The sequence below is a fragment of the Epinephelus lanceolatus genome, chromosome 15 (assembly GCF_041903045.1).
Source record: "Epinephelus lanceolatus isolate andai-2023 chromosome 15, ASM4190304v1, whole genome shotgun sequence".
Lineage (NCBI taxonomy): Eukaryota > Metazoa > Chordata > Actinopteri > Perciformes > Serranidae > Epinephelus > Epinephelus lanceolatus.
The window spans coordinates 13,824,215-13,843,119 of record NC_135748.1 but is presented as its reverse complement, the minus strand read 5'-3'; the positions used below and the strand labels follow the sequence as shown (position 1 = coordinate 13,843,119).

The 18,905-nt window shown below is 41.9% G+C and overlaps 3 protein-coding genes across 4 annotated transcripts; all 3 read left to right on the top strand.

The window, feature by feature from the left end:
* The first annotated feature begins 184 nt into the window (after nucleotides 1–184).
* LOC117266717 (T-cell-specific guanine nucleotide triphosphate-binding protein 2-like) lies at nucleotides 185–3,008 on the top strand. 2 transcript variants are annotated; one of them, XM_078174954.1, is made up of 2 exons: nucleotides 185–446; nucleotides 2,174–3,008. In XM_078174954.1, exons 1-2 carry the CDS (start codon nucleotides 194–196, stop codon nucleotides 2,629–2,631), a joined length of 711 nt encoding a protein of 236 aa, XP_078031080.1. In that variant the 5' UTR covers nucleotides 185–193; the 3' UTR covers nucleotides 2,632–3,008. The 2 variants fall into 2 exon arrangements, 1 of the variants encoding a protein (XP_078031080.1); XR_013493338.1 differs by lacking the exon at nucleotides 185–446 and adding an exon at nucleotides 472–1,245.
* Nucleotides 3,009–9,643: 6,635 nt separating this feature from the next.
* Nucleotides 9,644–12,726, top strand: LOC144466949 (interferon-inducible GTPase 5-like). The gene is made up of 3 exons (XM_078174952.1): nucleotides 9,644–9,833; nucleotides 10,988–11,551; nucleotides 11,912–12,726. Exons 2-3 carry the CDS (start codon nucleotides 10,996–10,998, stop codon nucleotides 12,547–12,549), a joined length of 1,194 nt encoding a protein of 397 aa, XP_078031078.1. The 5' UTR covers nucleotides 9,644–9,833; nucleotides 10,988–10,995; the 3' UTR covers nucleotides 12,550–12,726.
* Nucleotides 12,727–13,968: 1,242 nt separating this feature from the next.
* LOC144466950 (interferon-inducible GTPase 5-like) lies at nucleotides 13,969–17,760 on the top strand. Its single transcript, XM_078174953.1, has 3 exons — nucleotides 13,969–14,780; nucleotides 15,266–15,829; nucleotides 16,617–17,760. The coding sequence occupies exons 2-3, from the start codon at nucleotides 15,274–15,276 to the stop codon at nucleotides 17,243–17,245; spliced, it is 1,185 nt and encodes a 394-aa protein (XP_078031079.1). The 5' UTR covers nucleotides 13,969–14,780; nucleotides 15,266–15,273; the 3' UTR covers nucleotides 17,246–17,760.
* The last annotated feature ends 1,145 nt before the right edge of the window (nucleotides 17,761–18,905 follow it).

The window sequence follows — 18,905 nt, the reverse complement described above, 5'->3', positions numbered from 1 at the left end:
TTTTTCTTTTTATAGAAATGAAAGAATAAATTGATGAGTGATGTGAGCTGCAAAGTTCCAGAGTATTTGGATCAGCAGAATAATAGTCCACTAAATATTGGCATCGCAGTCTGGATCTGGTAAATCCACCTTTGATAATGCCTTCAGAGGCACAGACAGCAGTACTGGTAGTACAGTGCTTCATTTGTTAATCATGAGGTGCTGGACGTCAGAGAGTCTGCTGGCCCAGTGGGTTATGAGTCAGCATGTGAAGCTCTCTAATAAACGCACCCTCCTCTCTGCAATTCTTGTAAACCAGCTGCTTTCACTGATGATGGGGATGAGAACAGAGGACAGACACTTACTGGTCATGTGGCTCACAGCAGACTTTTTCATTGGTCACTTCTCTGATGTGGAGCTGAACACTACCTTTTTGCTGAGTAACAACGATCCAAGTGCCTCATGGGGTAAGAGATTACAGCTGCACATTGCACTGCATTGTGTGTTACAATGCATGTTTATGATTGATAAAGGTTCATCGGTTTAATATTAACTCCATATTAATGATCAGTGTTGGGCAGTAATGACATTACTATTTCCAATAACAAGTAGTGTGATTACTAATAAAATTCCAGTCATAACATTACAGTTAGCCTCAAACCAAATAGCTTGTTACAATTTTCTGTAATCACATCACCACTGACTTGAAATACAACAATCACAGCAGTGGATTCATTTTTGTCATCATCGAGCTGTGCGTGCGCATCACAAAGCAGTCTGGAAGATGAAAGGGTTGAATATATTCCCATGACTTAGTGAGTGATGCTGTGTGTCAGGGAGGGAGGCGGAAGAGAGAGCAGGGTGAGTGTCTGCACGTGAGATGAGAGCAAGCGATGCACTGTGGGAGGGAGTGTGTCAGACACAGATGCATTGACAGAAGGAGAGTGACCGGGTGCACCGGTCTCTGGATAGCCGAGTGTTCGCTGACCGTGACGGGGCAGAAGCCCAGCCGAGCCAGCTGTATGGTGCACTCATAACCAGGGAGCGAGTGCTATTCGCCGACCGGTCAGGATAGTTAGTGGGGACAGGGAGAGAGTCCTGTGTGAGGCACGTGTGAGTTTGTCCGTTCTCCAGCCTGTAACGAGGCTCTCCTGCCGTCTATGGAGAGGCTTCTCTGCACTGGACCAGCGGTGGTCTCCAGGCCAGACTGTGACTGAAGCCGGATCAGCACCAAAGCTCAGACCTGGAGGAGGGTCTCAAACTCAGGTGAAGTTAAGTGGTTTTTATTCACTGACGTATTCATTCGCAGCTGCTTGTTTTGTATGTGTCTGGTGTGATTTATTGTTAAATGTTATTGATTTTAAACATCAGCTAAGAGCCAGAGTGCCGGGATTTTGGAAAGCAGTTAAAGGTACTTAAATAAATCCTCTGGGGCTGCTGCCCTGATAGCACAGGTGTGTTTGTGGCGCAGTGATTTTCCTTGTGGTGCAATGTGGTGTGTGTTGTGCCCTGAGAGGTGATCTATATTGGCATGAGCCCCTGTACACTTGTTTTGGCCGTTGTGAGTGGCACTTAGGGGGAGCATAGGGCTCAGACTGTCTCCGCATACCTGTGTGCAAGGCTGTTGGCTATATGATTTTGTCCTAATAAAGATTATTGTTTATTACTCCTTGATTTCCTCCTCCATTCAACGGGAGAGTGTCATCAGTTACATTGTTGATGCATACCAGCAGGATACCCTGTTGAGCCTTACAGACTACCCGGGCCACTGTAACATTACAAGGATTAGACACTGATTCAGCTGGCTAAAGCATTCCCTCTCGACCAGGCACAGTACAATGGTGTTTTGGCAAGGGACATTTATAGTGGTTTGTCCATGGAGGCTAACAACGATTATGTGTTGTTGAAAGCAGCCCCGACATGATATTTTGTGCTGTGTGATAGTGATGATTGGAGCAAAGCAGCGACGGCCTTATGAGACAGCTGGCTGACTGATGGCCCAATTTATTCTGCAGTGTAGATGACACGCAGCTCTTAAATTTAGAAAATTGTGTAATTAAATGTAATCACCTATCTTTGCATTATATATTATGATCAGACTTATTGTATTTTATTGCATGATTAGATGAGGGTAAGCTTTTATATTCTGCAAATCAGACTTCTGCAGTGATTTTCTGTTTTCTTTATTTTTCAGGGAGCACAATGGATAATTCATTTGATTATGAACCAATAGAAGACTTTAAAGAGGAGCTGCTAACCAATGGACCTGCCTCAGCAGCTGCAAAGATCCAGGAGTATTTGGATCAGCAGGATAATATTCCACTAAATATTGGCATCACAGGAGAGTCTGGCTCTGGTAAATCCACCTTTGTTAATGCCTTCAGAGGCATAGACAACAGGGATGAGAGAGCCGCCCCTACTGGTCCTGTAGAAACCACCTCAGAGGCTACACCATACCCCTATCCCATCTATCCCAATGTCACACTATGGGATCTTCCTGGTATTGGCACTCTCAACTTTTCAGCTAGCAACTACCTGGAGCATGTTGAATTTGAAAAGTTTGACTTCTTCATCATCATCTCAGCTGATCGCTTCAGAGAAAATGATGTGAAGCTCGCTCAGGAGATTCAGAGGATGAAGAAAAAGTTCTAATTTGTTCGTTCAGCAGTCCAATCCCAGCAGCAATGATTGTGTCTTTTATCTCCACCTACAAAGCTCTTAATACTTTCCTCGACATGCTCGCTGAGGATGCACAGAAGGTGTTTACAAAGGCCCTGGGTCTGAACACCTCAGTGTGGTATCATGAGCTGAATGGAAATGTGGCACATTTAAAGCTGCTATTGTACAATGCAAATGAGCTTCTGAATTATTCTTGTGAATGTGATGTAATACTACTGCAGACAGCTCATACAAATCATAGTTTCCTTATCTAGACCGTACTGACTGTGTTTGCATCTTGCTGAAAAATTAACTGTAGTACTTTGCAAAACTCTTCATAAATAAACCTGATTTAAATCTCAACATGTAAATGAAGAGACGTCACCTTTTGTTGTAGTTGGAAGGACCTCCGGTGGTTTTAATGCTCGGCAACATCCAGACATGGTTTGTGTCAGATTGTGCAGATCTTGCGTTAATCAGTTTAACAAGTAGCTGAGTGTCGGCAGTAATGATTAGTGGCACAAATTGATGACTCTAAATTCAGAAAGGGTGCCAAGAGATAGGAGCGCCGAGAGAGGCAGTTAAGCTCCTATGAACCAGACTGGTCTGAAGAGAAGAGACCATGAGCTGATATAGAAAATAAAATATAGAAAAAGACAGATAAATAGAGAAAATATAAATGAATCCAGCTGGATAATAAAATAAATAATTAAAATACGGATAACACCGGTAGTACAAAGGAAATAACTGGAAAATTACAATTTGGTGGGGAGAAAAAAAAACAGAACAAGGCTGCAGCCGAATACAGAATCTTAATTGAACAATCTAAAAATACAAATTTTTGATAAGACAAAGTAATTTTTTGTGTGTGTGGAAAAACTGTTTACTTGGACGTCATATGTAATACTGTGTAATTGCTTGTACGGTGTGTTGAGCTCATGTATGAATGTGTGAATTGAAACATAAAGCTCTGTGTAGACTTGAAGCATAATTGTGATAACTGAATGTATGGACTGCAGTATGTGTATGTACCTGTACATGTGTGTGTAAGACTCTGGGCTGAACGCAAAGGAACTGTTAACCCTTAGGTGTGTGGTATCTGAGAGAAGCGTAAGAAAGCTGTGTCCAGAGTGTGAATGTGTTTGTGTTGAAGAAAAACAGAAGAGAGTGTGTCTGAGACAATAGCAAAGTTGGGATTTGCATTGTGTTGAGAGGTTAAGATTGGTGTGTGGTGTCCGAGCCCAGGCTGAAAGAGAGAAAGTGTTTGAGGAAATAGTTGTATAGAGAGTTGGATTTGTGTGGAGATAAGTGATCACATAGACAGCTGAGAACAAACTGAGGCTGTAATCGGCCAGGAAACTAAGGGGGGAGGAGCCTGGGAACACAGACACAGGCTTTCTAAAAAATAGTTTAGGTGCACCACAGCACAGTCCCCTCCCAGCCCTTCCTTTCGAGAGCGCCAGCAAAAGTGGAAAGTTTGAGCGTTTTTCTTCTTTCAACACATAAGAACACAAATTTAGATAAGACAATTACACTACAATCTAAAACAACGTATCCAACACCAATAGCTCTGTTGGGAAGCAAAAACCCTGACATTTTGAAAGACATCCAGAAAATTTCAGAGAAATGGGAGAAACGAACCAAGGGACTAGAATACCCTTGGCCGAAGGGAGGCACGTTTGACATGATGGTTTGTGAGAGTATGGAAATCAGAATAAGGGATTACAAACCTAAAGACAAATCAAAGACACGTCAAGAAAAGAGAGAATTGGAATTGAAACTTTTGAAGATGTTCACTACTTAAAAAACAGACAGATATAATAATGAACATTATATTGCTCCAATCTTAATATAGGGGACCCAGGGACATTATATCCCGTGGCAGACCCTCGATCTGACCGGCCTGGTCTCCAGACTCCCTGATATTCACGACGGGGCCTCAAGGTGAATCAGAGCTTTTGAGGAAGCTACCATTGGCAAATTGTTGGCTTTGGGGGATGTGAAGGCGGTGTGGGCTCAGACTCTTGGAGCCTCAGCAATGGAGAACATGTTGAAGTGCAATGAGTGTGAATGGATGATAAGTCCCATGGCTGATGGGACTGAATTTGATGCCTATCGTGGGAAACTGTGGGCTGCAGTGAGGAGGGAGTACCCGACACGAGTTGACCCTAAAGCATTGCAGGGTGACCCCTTCAGAGAGACTGATAATCCTGTAACATACATAAACAATCACTTGAAAAGATGGAGACAAGAGACTGAGGAAGACATCGGGCAGAGCCAGGTGCTAACGACTCTGGTCAGAGACTCAGTCACTGACGCGCTCCCCACCCTAGTCCAGAGCAAACTGAGAGACGTAGTCGCACTAACAACAATGCCACACAGACAGTTTTGTGACAATGTGATCCACGCAGTGGAGAGACACAGAAAAGATGGGCAGAGGATGAAGGAGCAGGATAGAGAAGTCCAGAGAAAACTAGCACAGCTGCAACTAAGCGAGCTGCAGAGCAAGGGCAAAGCTAACACCCAAGTGCCAATTACAGCTGAAAAAATGAACCACACGCTAATGAACACACCCACCGCACAGCCAACACAGCCACCGCAACCACCCCCAGTTGTCAATATCTACCCGCAACCATACACACAGCCATATCCACCGCCTGGAGCATGTTGGCAGTGTGGAGAGCTTGGCCACAGAGCAGTAGCCTGTCCACAGGTGAGCCCCGGACCGGTAGAAGGAGGGGGATTCGGAGCCGCTCAGAGAGGGGGAATGGCACCAGTGGTGTCCCTGGAACCTATGATTACACCAAAAGACATTACACTAATACGAGAGGAAGCAGGTCAGGGCGAGCATAGTCTATGGCTCAAGAGAGGAGCAGCACAGGATGAGAAAGGTTTTGGAGGTTCCATGAGGGACTTATAGTAGCATGGTTAACCATTCTGATCTGAGAAACCCACAGTGTTGCATTATTTATGTATGGACTATGTAGACATGGTAAAATCTGTAACATGGCAAACGATACATGCTGGTGGTAATTGATCGCTTTAGCCGAAAACTGCAAATGGAACTGTCTGAATATATAAAACAAATAACTGCCTTCCATAGATCTACAGTACAGGCCAAAAGTTTGGACACACCTTCTCATTCAATGCGTTTTCTTTATTTTCATGACTATTTACATTGTAGATTCTCACTGAAGGCATCAAAACTATGAATGAACACATGTGGAGTTATGTACTTAACAAAAAAAGGTGAAATAACTGAAAACATGTTTTATATTCTAGTTTCTTCAAAATAGCCACCCTTTGCTCTGATTACTGCTTTGCACACTCTTGGCATTCTCTCCATGAGCTTCAAGAGGTAGTCACCTGAAATGGTTTTCCAACAGTCTTGAAGGAGTTCCCAGAGGTGTTTAGCACTTGTTGGCCCCTTTGCCTTCACTCTGCGGTCCAGCTCACCCCAAACCATCTCGATTGGGTTCAGGTCCGGTGACTGTGGAGGCCAGGTCATCTGCCGCAGCACTCCATCACTCTCCTTCTTGGTCAAATAGCCCTTACACAGCCTGGAGGTGTGTTTGGGGTCATTGTCCTGTTGAAAAATAAATGATCGTCCAACTAAACGCAAACCGGATGGGATGGCATGTCGCTGCAGGATGCTGTGGTAGCCATGCTGGTTCAGTGTTCCTTCAATTTTGAATAAATCCCCAACAGTGTCACCAGCAAAACACCCCCACACCATCACACCTCCTCCTCCATGCTTCACAGTGGAAACCAGGCATGTGGAATCCATCCGTTCACCTTTTCTGCGTCTCACAAAGACACAGCGGTTGGAACCAAAGAGCTCAAATTTGGACTCATCAGACCAAAGCACAGATTTCCACTGGTCTAATGTCCATTCCTTGTGTTTCTTGGCCCAAACAAATCTCTTCTGCTTGTTGCCTCTCCTTAGCAGTGGTTTCCTAGCAGCTATTTGACCATGAAGGCCTGATTGGCGCAGTCTCCTCTTAACAGTTGTTCTAGAGATGGGTCTGCTGCTAGAACTCTGTGTGGCATTCATCTGGTCTCTGATCTGAGCTGCTGTTAACTTGCCATTTCTGAGGCTGGTGACTCGGATGAACTTATCCTCAGAAGCAGAGGTGACTCTTGGTCTTCCTTTCCTGGGTCGGTCCTCATGTGTGCCCGTTTCGTTGTAGCGCTTGATGGTTTTTGCGACTCCACTTGGGGACACATTTAAAGTTTTTGCAATTTTCCAGACTGACTGACCTTCATTTCTTAAAGTAATGATGGCCACTGGTTTTTCTTTAGTTAGCTGATTGGTTCTTGCCATAATATGAATTTTAACAGTTGTCCAATAGGGCTGTCGGCTGTGTATTAACCTGACTTCTGCACAACACAACTGATGGTCCCAACCCCATTGATAAAGCAAGAAATTCCACTAATTAACCCTGATAAGGCACACCTGTAAAGTGGAAACCATTTCAGGTGACTACCTCTTGAAGCTCATGGAGAGAATGCCAAGAGTGTGCAAAGCAGTAATCAGAGCAAAGGGTGGCTATTTTGAAGAAACTAGAATATAAAACATGTTTTCAGTTATTTCACCTTTTTTGTTAAGTACATAACTCCACATGTGTTCATTCATAGTTTTGATGCCTTCAGTGAGAATCTACAATGTAAATAGTCATGAAAATAAAGAAAACGCATTGAATGAGAAGGTGTGTCCAAACTTTTGGCCTGTACTGTATATATTTGCAGGAAAAGGTGAAGGAGCCAAAGGGCCAATCAGGAGGCCAAGAGACAGGTGGTGCCAGGCGATCAGGTGTACGTGAAGGTCTTCAGGAGAAAGTGGCACGAGCCGAGAAGGGAAGGGCCGTACACTGTGGTGAGGGCGACTCCAACAGCAGTCCAAGTCGAAGGAAGCATGACGTGGTATCAGCTGAGCCATTGCACCAAGGTCCAGGCAGAGACAAAGGGCAGTATGAAACTAAAAAACAATGAGGAAAATGATGTGATTGTTGGCGGGAGTAATGTGCAGCCTGGTGTTGCAACCAACAGGCAACCTGGGGACAAAGGAGGCTGCTTCAAGGAGCCTGAGTCAGACTCTGAAGACGAGGTGCACGAGACATCCGCTGGAGTCACAGCCGCTCCAGGAAGCAATGCACAACTGTGTTCAAGATAAGTATGATGCAACCACAAAATTCCCAATTCACACTGTGTTGAAACCCATGGCAACACTCTCAGATAAATTTATTGTGACTGTAAGCTGTATAGTCAGGAACAGATTAAATGAATAACACTTCGCCTGATGGAACATTTCCTGTTGCTATGAATAAGCTGAAGCTTTAAAGTTTGAAATGACTGAAAATGCTGGTAGGGGTGGAAGCATTAAGTGGGATGGGCTAGAGGAAATTTTTGGAAAATGGGGGGCCGTTTTTGCTAAGACAGGGATAATTATACTGATAGTACTAATTCTGTTCTCCTTATTGAAATGTTGCATTCTACCTATCCTGAAGAAATGGTGTGTGAGAGCAATGGACAAGAGACTGAACCTCATAACGGACATGCAGGGAGCACAAATGCTAAGTATGATGACCCCTGAACATTTGGTGTGCAGAATTCTTCTGGCGCAGAGGGGGGAGGAAATACCAGATTTGTTCCCAATCCCTGATTACATGGACAATTCAAAGGACAAGAGGAACTGTGAGAGAGAATGATGAACAATGTCTGATACTCTCTCCTCAAAGAGAGAAGGGGGACTATATACACCACAACCACATATAAACATATCACATAAATATCATTATGATACCATTCTTTTAGTCTTTAGTCTCTGTAACCATTTTTTAATCATTATTTTTTAATCATTTTTAAATGTTGCTATATTTATTGTTGTGCCTTTACAAGAGGAAAATGTAATCTGATTCAAGTTATGCATACTATCCAAAATAATTTCTGTGATTCCATTATAATCCAATAAGTAAGTTGCATTTTATTGTGTGATGTATTTGGTCAATTTGTTTAAGATTCATCTATTAAGGCTGCCTAACAGGAAGGGGCCGATGGGGGACTTTTCCTGGATTAAACAGCCGCCAGGTTTTTCGCCTCCATCAGTTGAATGGTGACAGATGATAAAATATGTTATCATATGTTCATGTTAAGTTCATATATCACCATATTGTATGTGTTCTTATGCATCATCATATTCAAGTTCAAGAGTTTCGTACAGGACCATATATTCATGTTAGTAAGGAACACTGGTTATAGTTACAGTGCCATATATCCTAGTCATATTCATACAAGCATAGGCGTTAATTTACCATACATTATCTCTGCGAGTAATGTATGATAAAATATAAAGAGGAGGGACTATGTAGAGGCAGATAATGTATCATTTTATACTAAAGGTGAAAATAAGGTCAGTTACACAAAGTTTAGGAAGCAGCTAGTCAAATATCAGATTTGGCAGCAAAAAGGACCCATAAGGGGTGTTTTGATAATTTGAGTAGTTTGTGTGTAAGTCAAGCCTTGGGAGATTAAATGAGGGCTTAGAGGGGTTAGAGTGACCTGACTGTTGGGACGGATGTGCCAAGTTTTGCAATAGAAACGGTTGTTTTTGCCAAAGAGACAAAGAAAATAGAAAGTATTGACGCACGAACCCCAGCTCTAGGAATAAGTAGAAAACCAGGAGAACTTTGGATTCCCAGAAATTACGACCCAAACGTGTTCACACACACATACACACACACACACACACACACACACACACACACACACACACGACTAACAACAGACTTTTTCATTGGTCACTTCTCTGATGTGTATTTCATCAAAACCATATTTTCATTACAAGCCACATATCCATATTCTGGGTAACTAATGTCATCTTGTTGAAAACAGCTCTTGATAAACTGATAAAGAGCAAAGAGTGTTTGTCTGAATGAGTGCCAGTGCATAACTCAGAGGGTGTAGCTCTCTGATACAAACGCACACTCCTCTCTGCACTTCTTGTAAACCAGCTGCTTTCACTGATGATGGGGCCGAGGAAACAGGACAGACACCGATTGGTCATCGTGGCTCACAGCAGACGTTTTCATTGGTCGCTTCACTCACTTTAAGAAGCTGAACTTTGTACAACTCTAACACTGTGCAGCTGTGCAGAGAAAGAAGTTAAACTTTCTTGTTGTATTCAAGTGCCTCATACGGTAAGAGATATATTTACAGCTACACATTGCACTGTCTTGTGTGTTACAATGCATGTTTATAATTGTTAAAGGTTTATTAGTTTAATATTATCTCCATATTAATGATCGGTGTTGGGCAGTAATGACATAATTATTTCCAGTAACGAGTAGTGTGATTACAAATAAAGTTCCAGTTATAACGTTACAGTTAGCCTCAAACCAAATAGCTCGTTACAATTTTACTTTTGTAATCACATCACCACTGACTTGAAACACAACAATCAGCAGTGGACTCATTTCTGTAATCGTCGCGCTGCGCGTGCGCGTCACAAAGCATCAAGCTTGGAAGAAAGAAACAGCTGTATACACCCATGACTATGTCGTGAGGAAAGAAGACGGGAACACTATTGCTGTAGGTAGTGGTACTAAAGTTCACTGCGAAAACCACGTCCTCAAACCTGCCGAGTGAAATACTTAGTGCGACTGACAGCGCAACAACGCAAAGCTCCAAGAAATACACTCCACCAAGGGTGCGCCCTTCTTGGCCGCGGAGGTCGGCTGTAGCCCCGCACAGGCTGAGTTGCAGGCTACAAAAGGACTAATAATGCTTGTGGCTTGTTATGTGGGGGGAATAATACCGGTCACATCTAACTGAAGCCCCCAAGTAGAAAAAAAAAACATTTTCAAGCTATCTAGCCTTGGCTACAATTACCGTGACCCTTACTATTGGCAGGGAGTAATCAGTCAAGTAATATTACTTTTGAAAAGGGTAATGAGTAATGTACATTTTTAGAGAAACAACCCAACACAGTTTATGACGTCACTTATCACTGCAGCTTTGTTCTGTGTGCAACATAGGCTACGTGGCACTGTCTTATGTAAGATAATAAGGTTACAGTAGCCATCTCAGGGGACAAAGACAGTGCATGTGTTTCTGAATTCATATTTCCCTAATTTGATGTTTTTGCTGCCCATTAAAGATCACTGACTGCAGACCAAAATTTACCCTGTAGTGTACACTTCACAGTTTTTAAACAGTTGGCAACAGATGTACTTAAATGTAATCTGCTATCTTTGCATTATATATGATTTATATATATCATTAGATGAGGGTAAGCTTTTATATTCTGCAAATTGAAATACCACAGTGATTTTCTGTTTTCTTTATTTTTCAGGGAGCGCAATGGATGATCCATTTGATTATGCACCGATAGAAGAAATTAAAGAGGAGCTGCTAACCAATGGACCTGCCTCAGCAGCTGCAAAGATCCAGGATTATTTGGATCAGCAAAATAATATTCCACTAAATATTGGCATAACAGGAGAGTCTGGCTCTGGTAAATCCACCTTTGTTAATGCCTTCAGAGGCATAGACAACAGGGATGAGAGAGCCGCCCCTACTGGTCCTGTAGAAACCACCTCAGAGGCTACACCATACCCCCATCCCAACTATCCCAATGTCACACTGTGGGATCTTCCTGGTATTGGCACTCCCAACTTTTCAGCTAGCAACTACCTGGAGCGTGTTGAATTTGAAAAGTTTGACTTCTTCATCATCATCTCAGCTGATCGCTTCAGAGAAAATGATGTGAAGCTCGCTCAGGAGATTCAGAGGATGAAGAAAAAGTTCTACTTTGTTCGTTCAAAGATTGACCATAACTTAAGTGATGAGGAAGACAGTCAGAGGGACTTCAACGCAGAAAGGACTCTTAAACAAATCAGGGACAACTGCATTCAAGGTAAGTCTGAGGTTAGAGGAGAACAAATGCCTAAAATTTAAAGGTATATGCAACAAGGGTCACAGATAGACACTGCTTCATTTTAAAGGCGTGAGCCAAAAATAAAATATCACATGAGCAGCCCATGTTGAGAGGAAGAGCTAACAATGTTATCAGGTCATAAATGATTCATATGAACTCTGGCAGAGCCCCCCAGTGAGAGTCTGTTAGCTTGACCACTCATCTTCTAAGATCTAAAACAACCTTTGTGTCTGGCCTGGAGAGAGCTGCTGGTGTATCCTGACACGAGGAGGCTCAGGATGTTTTCTCATTCTATTGTCATCATCTGAAATAAACTTCTTTGTTCTGTTTGTGACACAGGTCTTGAAAAACAAGGCTTCGAGTCTCCTCAAGTCTTCCTGGTGTCCAGCCGTTATCTTCACCTCTATGATTTCCATCTGTTAGAGGAGACCCTCGAGAGAGAACTTCCTGCACACAAGAGGAACACTCTGCTGTTGGCCATGCCTAATATCAGTCATGGTATCATCAGCAAGAAGAAAGAGGCTTTACAGACAAAAATAAAGTACCTTGCCTCTATATCTGCACTCATAGCAGCTGCACCAGTTCCTGGGCTCTCTGTTGCCACTGATATAGCCATGTTGGTTGCTACCATCAATGAGTACAAAGTTACATTTGGTCTTGATAGCAAGTCACTGCAGAGTCTTGCTCGTAGTGCACACGTGCCTTTGGATGATCTTAGATCAGTGATGACATCACAACTGGGTTTAAAGGAAATAAACAAAGAGCTTATCATTAAGATGTTGTGCTTGTCTGTAAGTGATGCTGCATTAATGGCAGCAGAGGAAGGGTTCAGGTTTGTTCCATTATTTGGAATCCCAGCAGCAGCATCCCTCTCTTTTATCTTTACCTACAAAGCTCTTAATACTTTCCTCGACATGCTTGCTGAGGATGCACAGAAGGTGTTTACAAAGGCCCTGGGTCTGAACACCTCAGTGTGATATCATGAGCTGAATGGAAATGTGGCACATTTAAAACTAAATTCTAGTTTTCTAATCTAGTGGCACATTACATCAAACACTTTAATCATAAAATGTGATGGTGTCTATCAAAATACTATATTTTTTTCTAAGTGAAATAAATGTTTGAGTGATCAAATAAAATGTTCATTAAAATGAGCTGAAGTAATTGATTTTGTCATAACATGAAACCCTGTGTTTGCTCTATATGAATTCTTCATGTCACATACCAGAAGAGACAGAACACAAGATATTCTGCTCCTCCACAACCATCGAGTGAGCACATGCTATCATTACACTATTACATTTTTTTAATGGCAGCCTCAGTGAAAATGTAAAAATATATATGTATATATATATATATATATATATATATATATATATATATATATATAAGATTAAATATCTGTTGTGTAAATATCTGAATGTAATTCATTCCACTGTCTACAATGGATTGGACCGTACTTACTGTGTTTAAAATTAACGATAGTATTTTACAAAACTCTTCATAAATAAACCTGATTTAAATCTCATCAACATGTAAATGAAGTGACAGCAACTTTTGTTGTAGTTTGAAGAACCGCCGGTGGTTTTAATGCTCAGCAACATCCAGACATGGTTTGTGTCGGATTGTGCATGTCTTGTGTTGATCAGTTTAACAAACAATCTGCATATGTAAGACTCACTGACTGTAATGGAAAGAAATTTTGGTATTGCTAAACCTCTATAGCATAAAAGTTCACTAAAACGTGTCTATCCCAGTTGTAGTATAGAAAGAAATAATTTAGTTTGGCTCTATATCCAGATTCTGGAAGGACCAGCCTGCACAGGAACACCACCTGACCTTGTTTGAAATAGTGACGTAAACCTGCATTCAAGATAAGTCTGAGGTTAGAGGGTATAATCACAAATGCCTAAATTTTAATGGCATATGCAACAAGGTCCACAAGTACACCCTGCCTCATTGTAAAGAACTTTTTACATGGACAGCCCAAGTTGAGAGGATGAGCTTACAATATTAGCATGTCATAAACTGATTCATTCTATTATCGCTGGCAGAGCCCCCTATCGAGGGTCTCCTGGCTTGACTCAGAAGTTGATAACAGGCAGCTCCAGGGTCACGTGCAGCTCTTTAGCCCCTCTCCAGCAGCTCCCTCAGACTTTGACAAAATATTATATGGAATTGAATTTTTTTTTTAACAAAATAGTAAAAGCTAAACATTTTAATTTTGTTCTTCCCCCATTTGTGCCACCCCCTGTGGATAACGGGGCCCTTAGCATTCTCCTGTATCGCCTATGCCACAGGTCGGCACTGAGATGAGTGGACTTGACCGCAGCCAGATGGCCCGACATGACTCAGACCTTTGGGTCGCTTAGGAGAAGCAGCAGTTCCCAGAGCTGGTTATCAGAAAAACAGGAAACAGGAAACGCCCTTTAATGTGTATTGGAAAGCTTGTGGGTGTGTCAGCTGATACTGCTTGTTTGTGAGATGTCATAAATTGTTATGATGTATCAAATAGTTTAGATTTCAACCCTCAAATGTCAGATCCTGTGTTTTGAGCCTCTTTATTCCACAACAATCACTGCAGCTTTGTTTTTTGTAACATACTTTGAATTATCCTTCATGTAGTTTATTAGTAGTCTTGTGTAATGAGGTTACTTGGGTTATTTAAAGGAACAAAGACACAATGAATACGGTACTGAATTCATTTTTCCATGTTACAATGTTTTCTGCTGTCCACAGTAGCTCACTGACTGCAGGCCAGAATCTAGCTTACAGTATGGACAACAGAAGTTCTTAATATTGGAGGAAAAAAACATATTTAAATGTAATCTTCTAATGCAATTTGTATGCATGTTATAGTTATATTATAATCAGAGTTATTGTGTTTTTGATAAGCTATAAACCTAGTAAAGGCAAATGGTGTTTGTCGGAATAAGTGCCAGTGCATACCTCAGAGGGTGCAGCTCTCTAATGTAAATGCACCCCTCCTCTCCACATTTCTTGTAAACCAGCTGCTTTCACTGATAATGGGGCCGAGGAAACAGGACAGACACTGATTGGTCATCGTGGCTCACAGCAGATGTTTTCATTGGTCGCTTCACAGACTGTGTAAGGAACTGAACTTTGTACAACTCTGACACTGTGCGGCTGTGCAGAGAAAGGAGTGATAACTTCTTACTGAGTAACAACGATCCAAGTGCCTCATACGGTAAGAGATATATTTACAGCTACACATTGCACTGTGTTGTGTGTTACAATGCATGTTTATGATTGTTAGAATCTTAAATATTCAGTCCATATTCATGACTTTGCTGTGCTTATCACCACAACTTTGTCCCATGTAACACACCCTGCATTGTCCTTACATGTAGTGTACTAGTAGTCTTATGTAATGAGGTTGAAAGAACAAAGACACAATGATTATGTTTCTGAATTCATTTTTTGCATGTTTTGATATGTTTTGCCGCCCATTAAAGATCACTGATCATTAAAGATCCAGGCCACAATGTATCTTATATTATAGACTATGCAAGCTTTTCATTTTCAAAGAAAAAAAGATTAACTGCAATCTTCTAATGCATCTTATAAGAGTTGTTGCATTTTTATGCATGATTAGATGAGGGTGAGTCTCTAAATCAAACTTCTGCAGTGATTTTCTGTTTTCTTTATTTTTCTGTTTTCTTTATTTTTCAGAGCGCGCTATGGCTAATCCATTTGATTATGAACCAATAGAAGAAATTAAAGAGGAGCTGCTAACCAATGGACATGCCTCAGCAGCTGCAAAGATCCAGGAGTATTTGGATCAGCAGGATAATATTCCACTAAATATTGGCATCACAGGAGAGTCTGGCTCTGGTAAATCCACCTTTGTTAATGCCTTCAGAGGCATAGACAACAGAGATGAGAGAGCCGCCCCTACTGGTCCTGTAGAAACCACCTCAGAGGCTACACCATACCCCCATCCCAACTATCCCAATGTCACACTGTGGGATCTTCCTGGTATTGGCACTCCCAACTTTTCAGCTAGCAACTACCTGGAGCATGTTGAATTTGAAAAGTTTGACTTCTTCATCATCATCTCAGCTGATCGCTTCAGAGAAAATGATGTGAAGCTCGCTCAGGAGATTCAGAGGATGCAGAAAAAGTTCTACTTTGTTCGCTCAAAGATTGACCATAACTTACGTGATGAGGAAGACAGCCAGAGGGACTTCAACGCAGAAAGGACTCTTAAACAAATCAGGGACAACTGCATTCAAGGTAAGTCTGAGGTTAGAGGAGAACAAATGCCTAAAATTGAAACGTATATGCAACAAGGGTCACAGGTAGACACTGCTTCATTTTAAGGAGACGAGCCAAAAATAACTTGGCAGCCCATGTTGAGAGGAAGAGCTAACAATGTTATCAGGTCATAAATGATTCATATGAACACTGGCAGAGCTCCCCTGAAAAAACTAGGCTGTATGTGACGGTGGTTCAGGGGAGCATCCAGTGTGGTGTGCACATTTAAACACAGGAACCGGCAATCTGTTCTTGGCAATTTATTTGAGGTTACAAGGATGAGCAGAGTGGAACAAAGGGTGGTGGATGATTTCCTGCACAGAACAAACATAGAGGATAAGTCATAAAACATAAATTTCCACCTTCACACAGACTTTAACAATAAATCAAGGTCCATGAACTTAACTTACTTCACATTTATGCATCCACAATTTACCATTATAGAAAAGGACGGTACTTCAGGCAGCTTTCTTTGTCTGGTGGTTTTGGAGGGAAGGAGAGAAAAGGAAGGGCTGAGGTTCGAGGCGGGTTTATATCACCTCAGGAGGTGGGCGGTTCCAACAGGGTGGAGTCAAGTCTCTTGTGATTTTTAACACCCCCAGTGAGAGTCTGTTGGCTTGACCATTCATCTTCTAAGATCTAAAACAACCTTTGTGTCTGACCTGGAGAGAGCTGCTGGTGTATCCTGACACGAGGAGGCTCAGGATGTTTTCTCATTCTATTGTCATCATATGAAATAAACTTCTTTGTTCTGTTTGTGACACAGGTCTTGAAAAACAAGGCTTCAAGTCACCTCAAGTCTTCCTGGTGTCCAGCCGTCATCTCCACCTCTATGATTTCCATCTGTTAGAGGAGACCCTCGAGAGAGAACTTCCTGCACACAAGAAGAACACTCTGCTGTTGGCCATGCCTAATATCAGTCATGGTATCATCAGCAAGAAGAAAGAGGCTTTACAGGCAGAAATAAAGTACCATGCCCTTAAGTCTGTACTCATAGCGGCTGCACCAGTTCCTGAGCTCTCTTTTGCCACTGATATAGCCATGTTGGTTGCTACCATCAATGAGTACAAAGTTACTTTTGAGATTGATAGCGAGTCACTGCAGAGTCTTGCTCGTAGTGCACGCGTGCCTGTGGATGATCTTAGAGCAGTGATGACATCACAACTGGCTGCAAATGAAGTAAACACAGATGCTGTTAAGACACTTTGTGCTGATGACACTGCATTAACTGTAGCAAGGGGCGCATCTACATATATTCCATTATTTGGAATCCCAGCAGCAATGATTGCGTCTTTTATCTCCACCTACAAAGCTCTTTATACGTCCCTGGACATGCTTGCTGAGGATGCACAAAGGGTATTTGCAAAGGCCCTGGGTTTAGACACCTCAGTGTGATCATGAGGTGAATGGAAATGTGGCACATTTAAAACTGTTATTGTATAATGCAAATAAGCTTCTGAATTAATTTTGTGAGTGCAATGTAATGTTACTGCAGCAAACGTACTGCGGTTTTCTAATCACGTGGCACATATTACCCAACACAAATCATAAAATGTGATTGTTACTCTCAAAATACAATATTTTATTCTCAATGAAATGAAAATGTTTGGTCAAATAAAATGTCCATTAAAATGAGCTGAAGTAATGGATTTTGTCATAGCATGAAACCCAGTTTTCCTCTATGAATTCTTCATGTCACATACCAGAAAAGACAGAACACAGAATACTCTGCTCCCTCACAACCATCTATGTTATATGCTGCCATTATACTAATATGACTTTTTTTAAAGCAAAAAATGTATATTTAAAAAACAATGGATTGGACCGTACTGACTGTGTTTGCATCTTGATGAAAAATTAACTGTACTGCTTTGCAAAACTCTTCATGAATAAACCTGATTTAAATCTCATCAACATGTAAATGAAGAGACGTCACCTTTTGTTATAGTTGGAAGAAATTCCATTTGTTAAAATACATTGAGACATGGTTTGTGTCAGATTGTGCATATCTTGATCAGTTTATCAAACTATATATGCAGGCATCATTTACTATGATGAAAGAAAATACTGGGATTAACAAAGCTCTTACAGCATAAAAGTTACTTAAAACTTGAAAGTGTAGAAAGAAAGTTTAACTGGGACAACAAAGTAAGTTTCCAGACCTCCTAATTTAAATCTCAGTATTCTGTGTTCTTTATTGGCCAATCCTGCTGCATGCAGACTGCACCTAAATTGAGCATAGTGTTAGTTCAGGCAGGATATGATGTCAAGCTCAGCTCACATCCCAGCCACATCAGCTGATGGAGCAAACAGCCCAATCAACTAACGGAGCAGCTGATTGATGGAAGGGAGTCAGCTGATAGATCACATGATTCCTTTCTATGCAACCAATTGGCGAATCTCATTCAGGGAACCCTATTTAAACTGCTCTGGCCATCCTACTGTTGCTGCTTCCTCTACAAGCTGCTTTGCAACCCGCCTCCACCCCAGCTCCTCCTTTTCATGCTGTGTCTGACTTATCAATGTCATTTCTGTTTGTCATTGATGCTGCTCTGTTCTGTTCCCAGAGGGGTCTTTGCTGCTGCTCTCCCTGCCTTAGGCTTTCCATGTAGGCGCATGGAAGGGCAGGGAGGTGTGCTCTTTATGCTTTATGGCTTTCCATGCTGGCACGCAGAAGGGTGGAGAGGTGTACTTTCTCCGCCTTATGCTTTCCCGGTAGGCGCGTGCAAGAGGCTTTCTGTACAGGCCCGAGGAAAGGCAGAGAGGCCCCAGAACAGAGCCATACCACCAAATATAATATCAATCAATCAATCAATTTTATTTATAAAGCCCAATATCACAAATCACAATTTGCCTCACAGGGCTTTACAGCATACGACATCCCTCTGTCCTTAGGGCCCTCACAGCGGATAAGGAAAAACTCCCTTTAACAGGGGAAAAAAACGGTAGAAACCTCAGGAAGAGCAACTGAGGAGGGATCCCTCTTCCAGGACGGACAGATCAACATGATAAATTAACAGTAATCTGTATGACACAATGAGACAGAAAGAGAGAG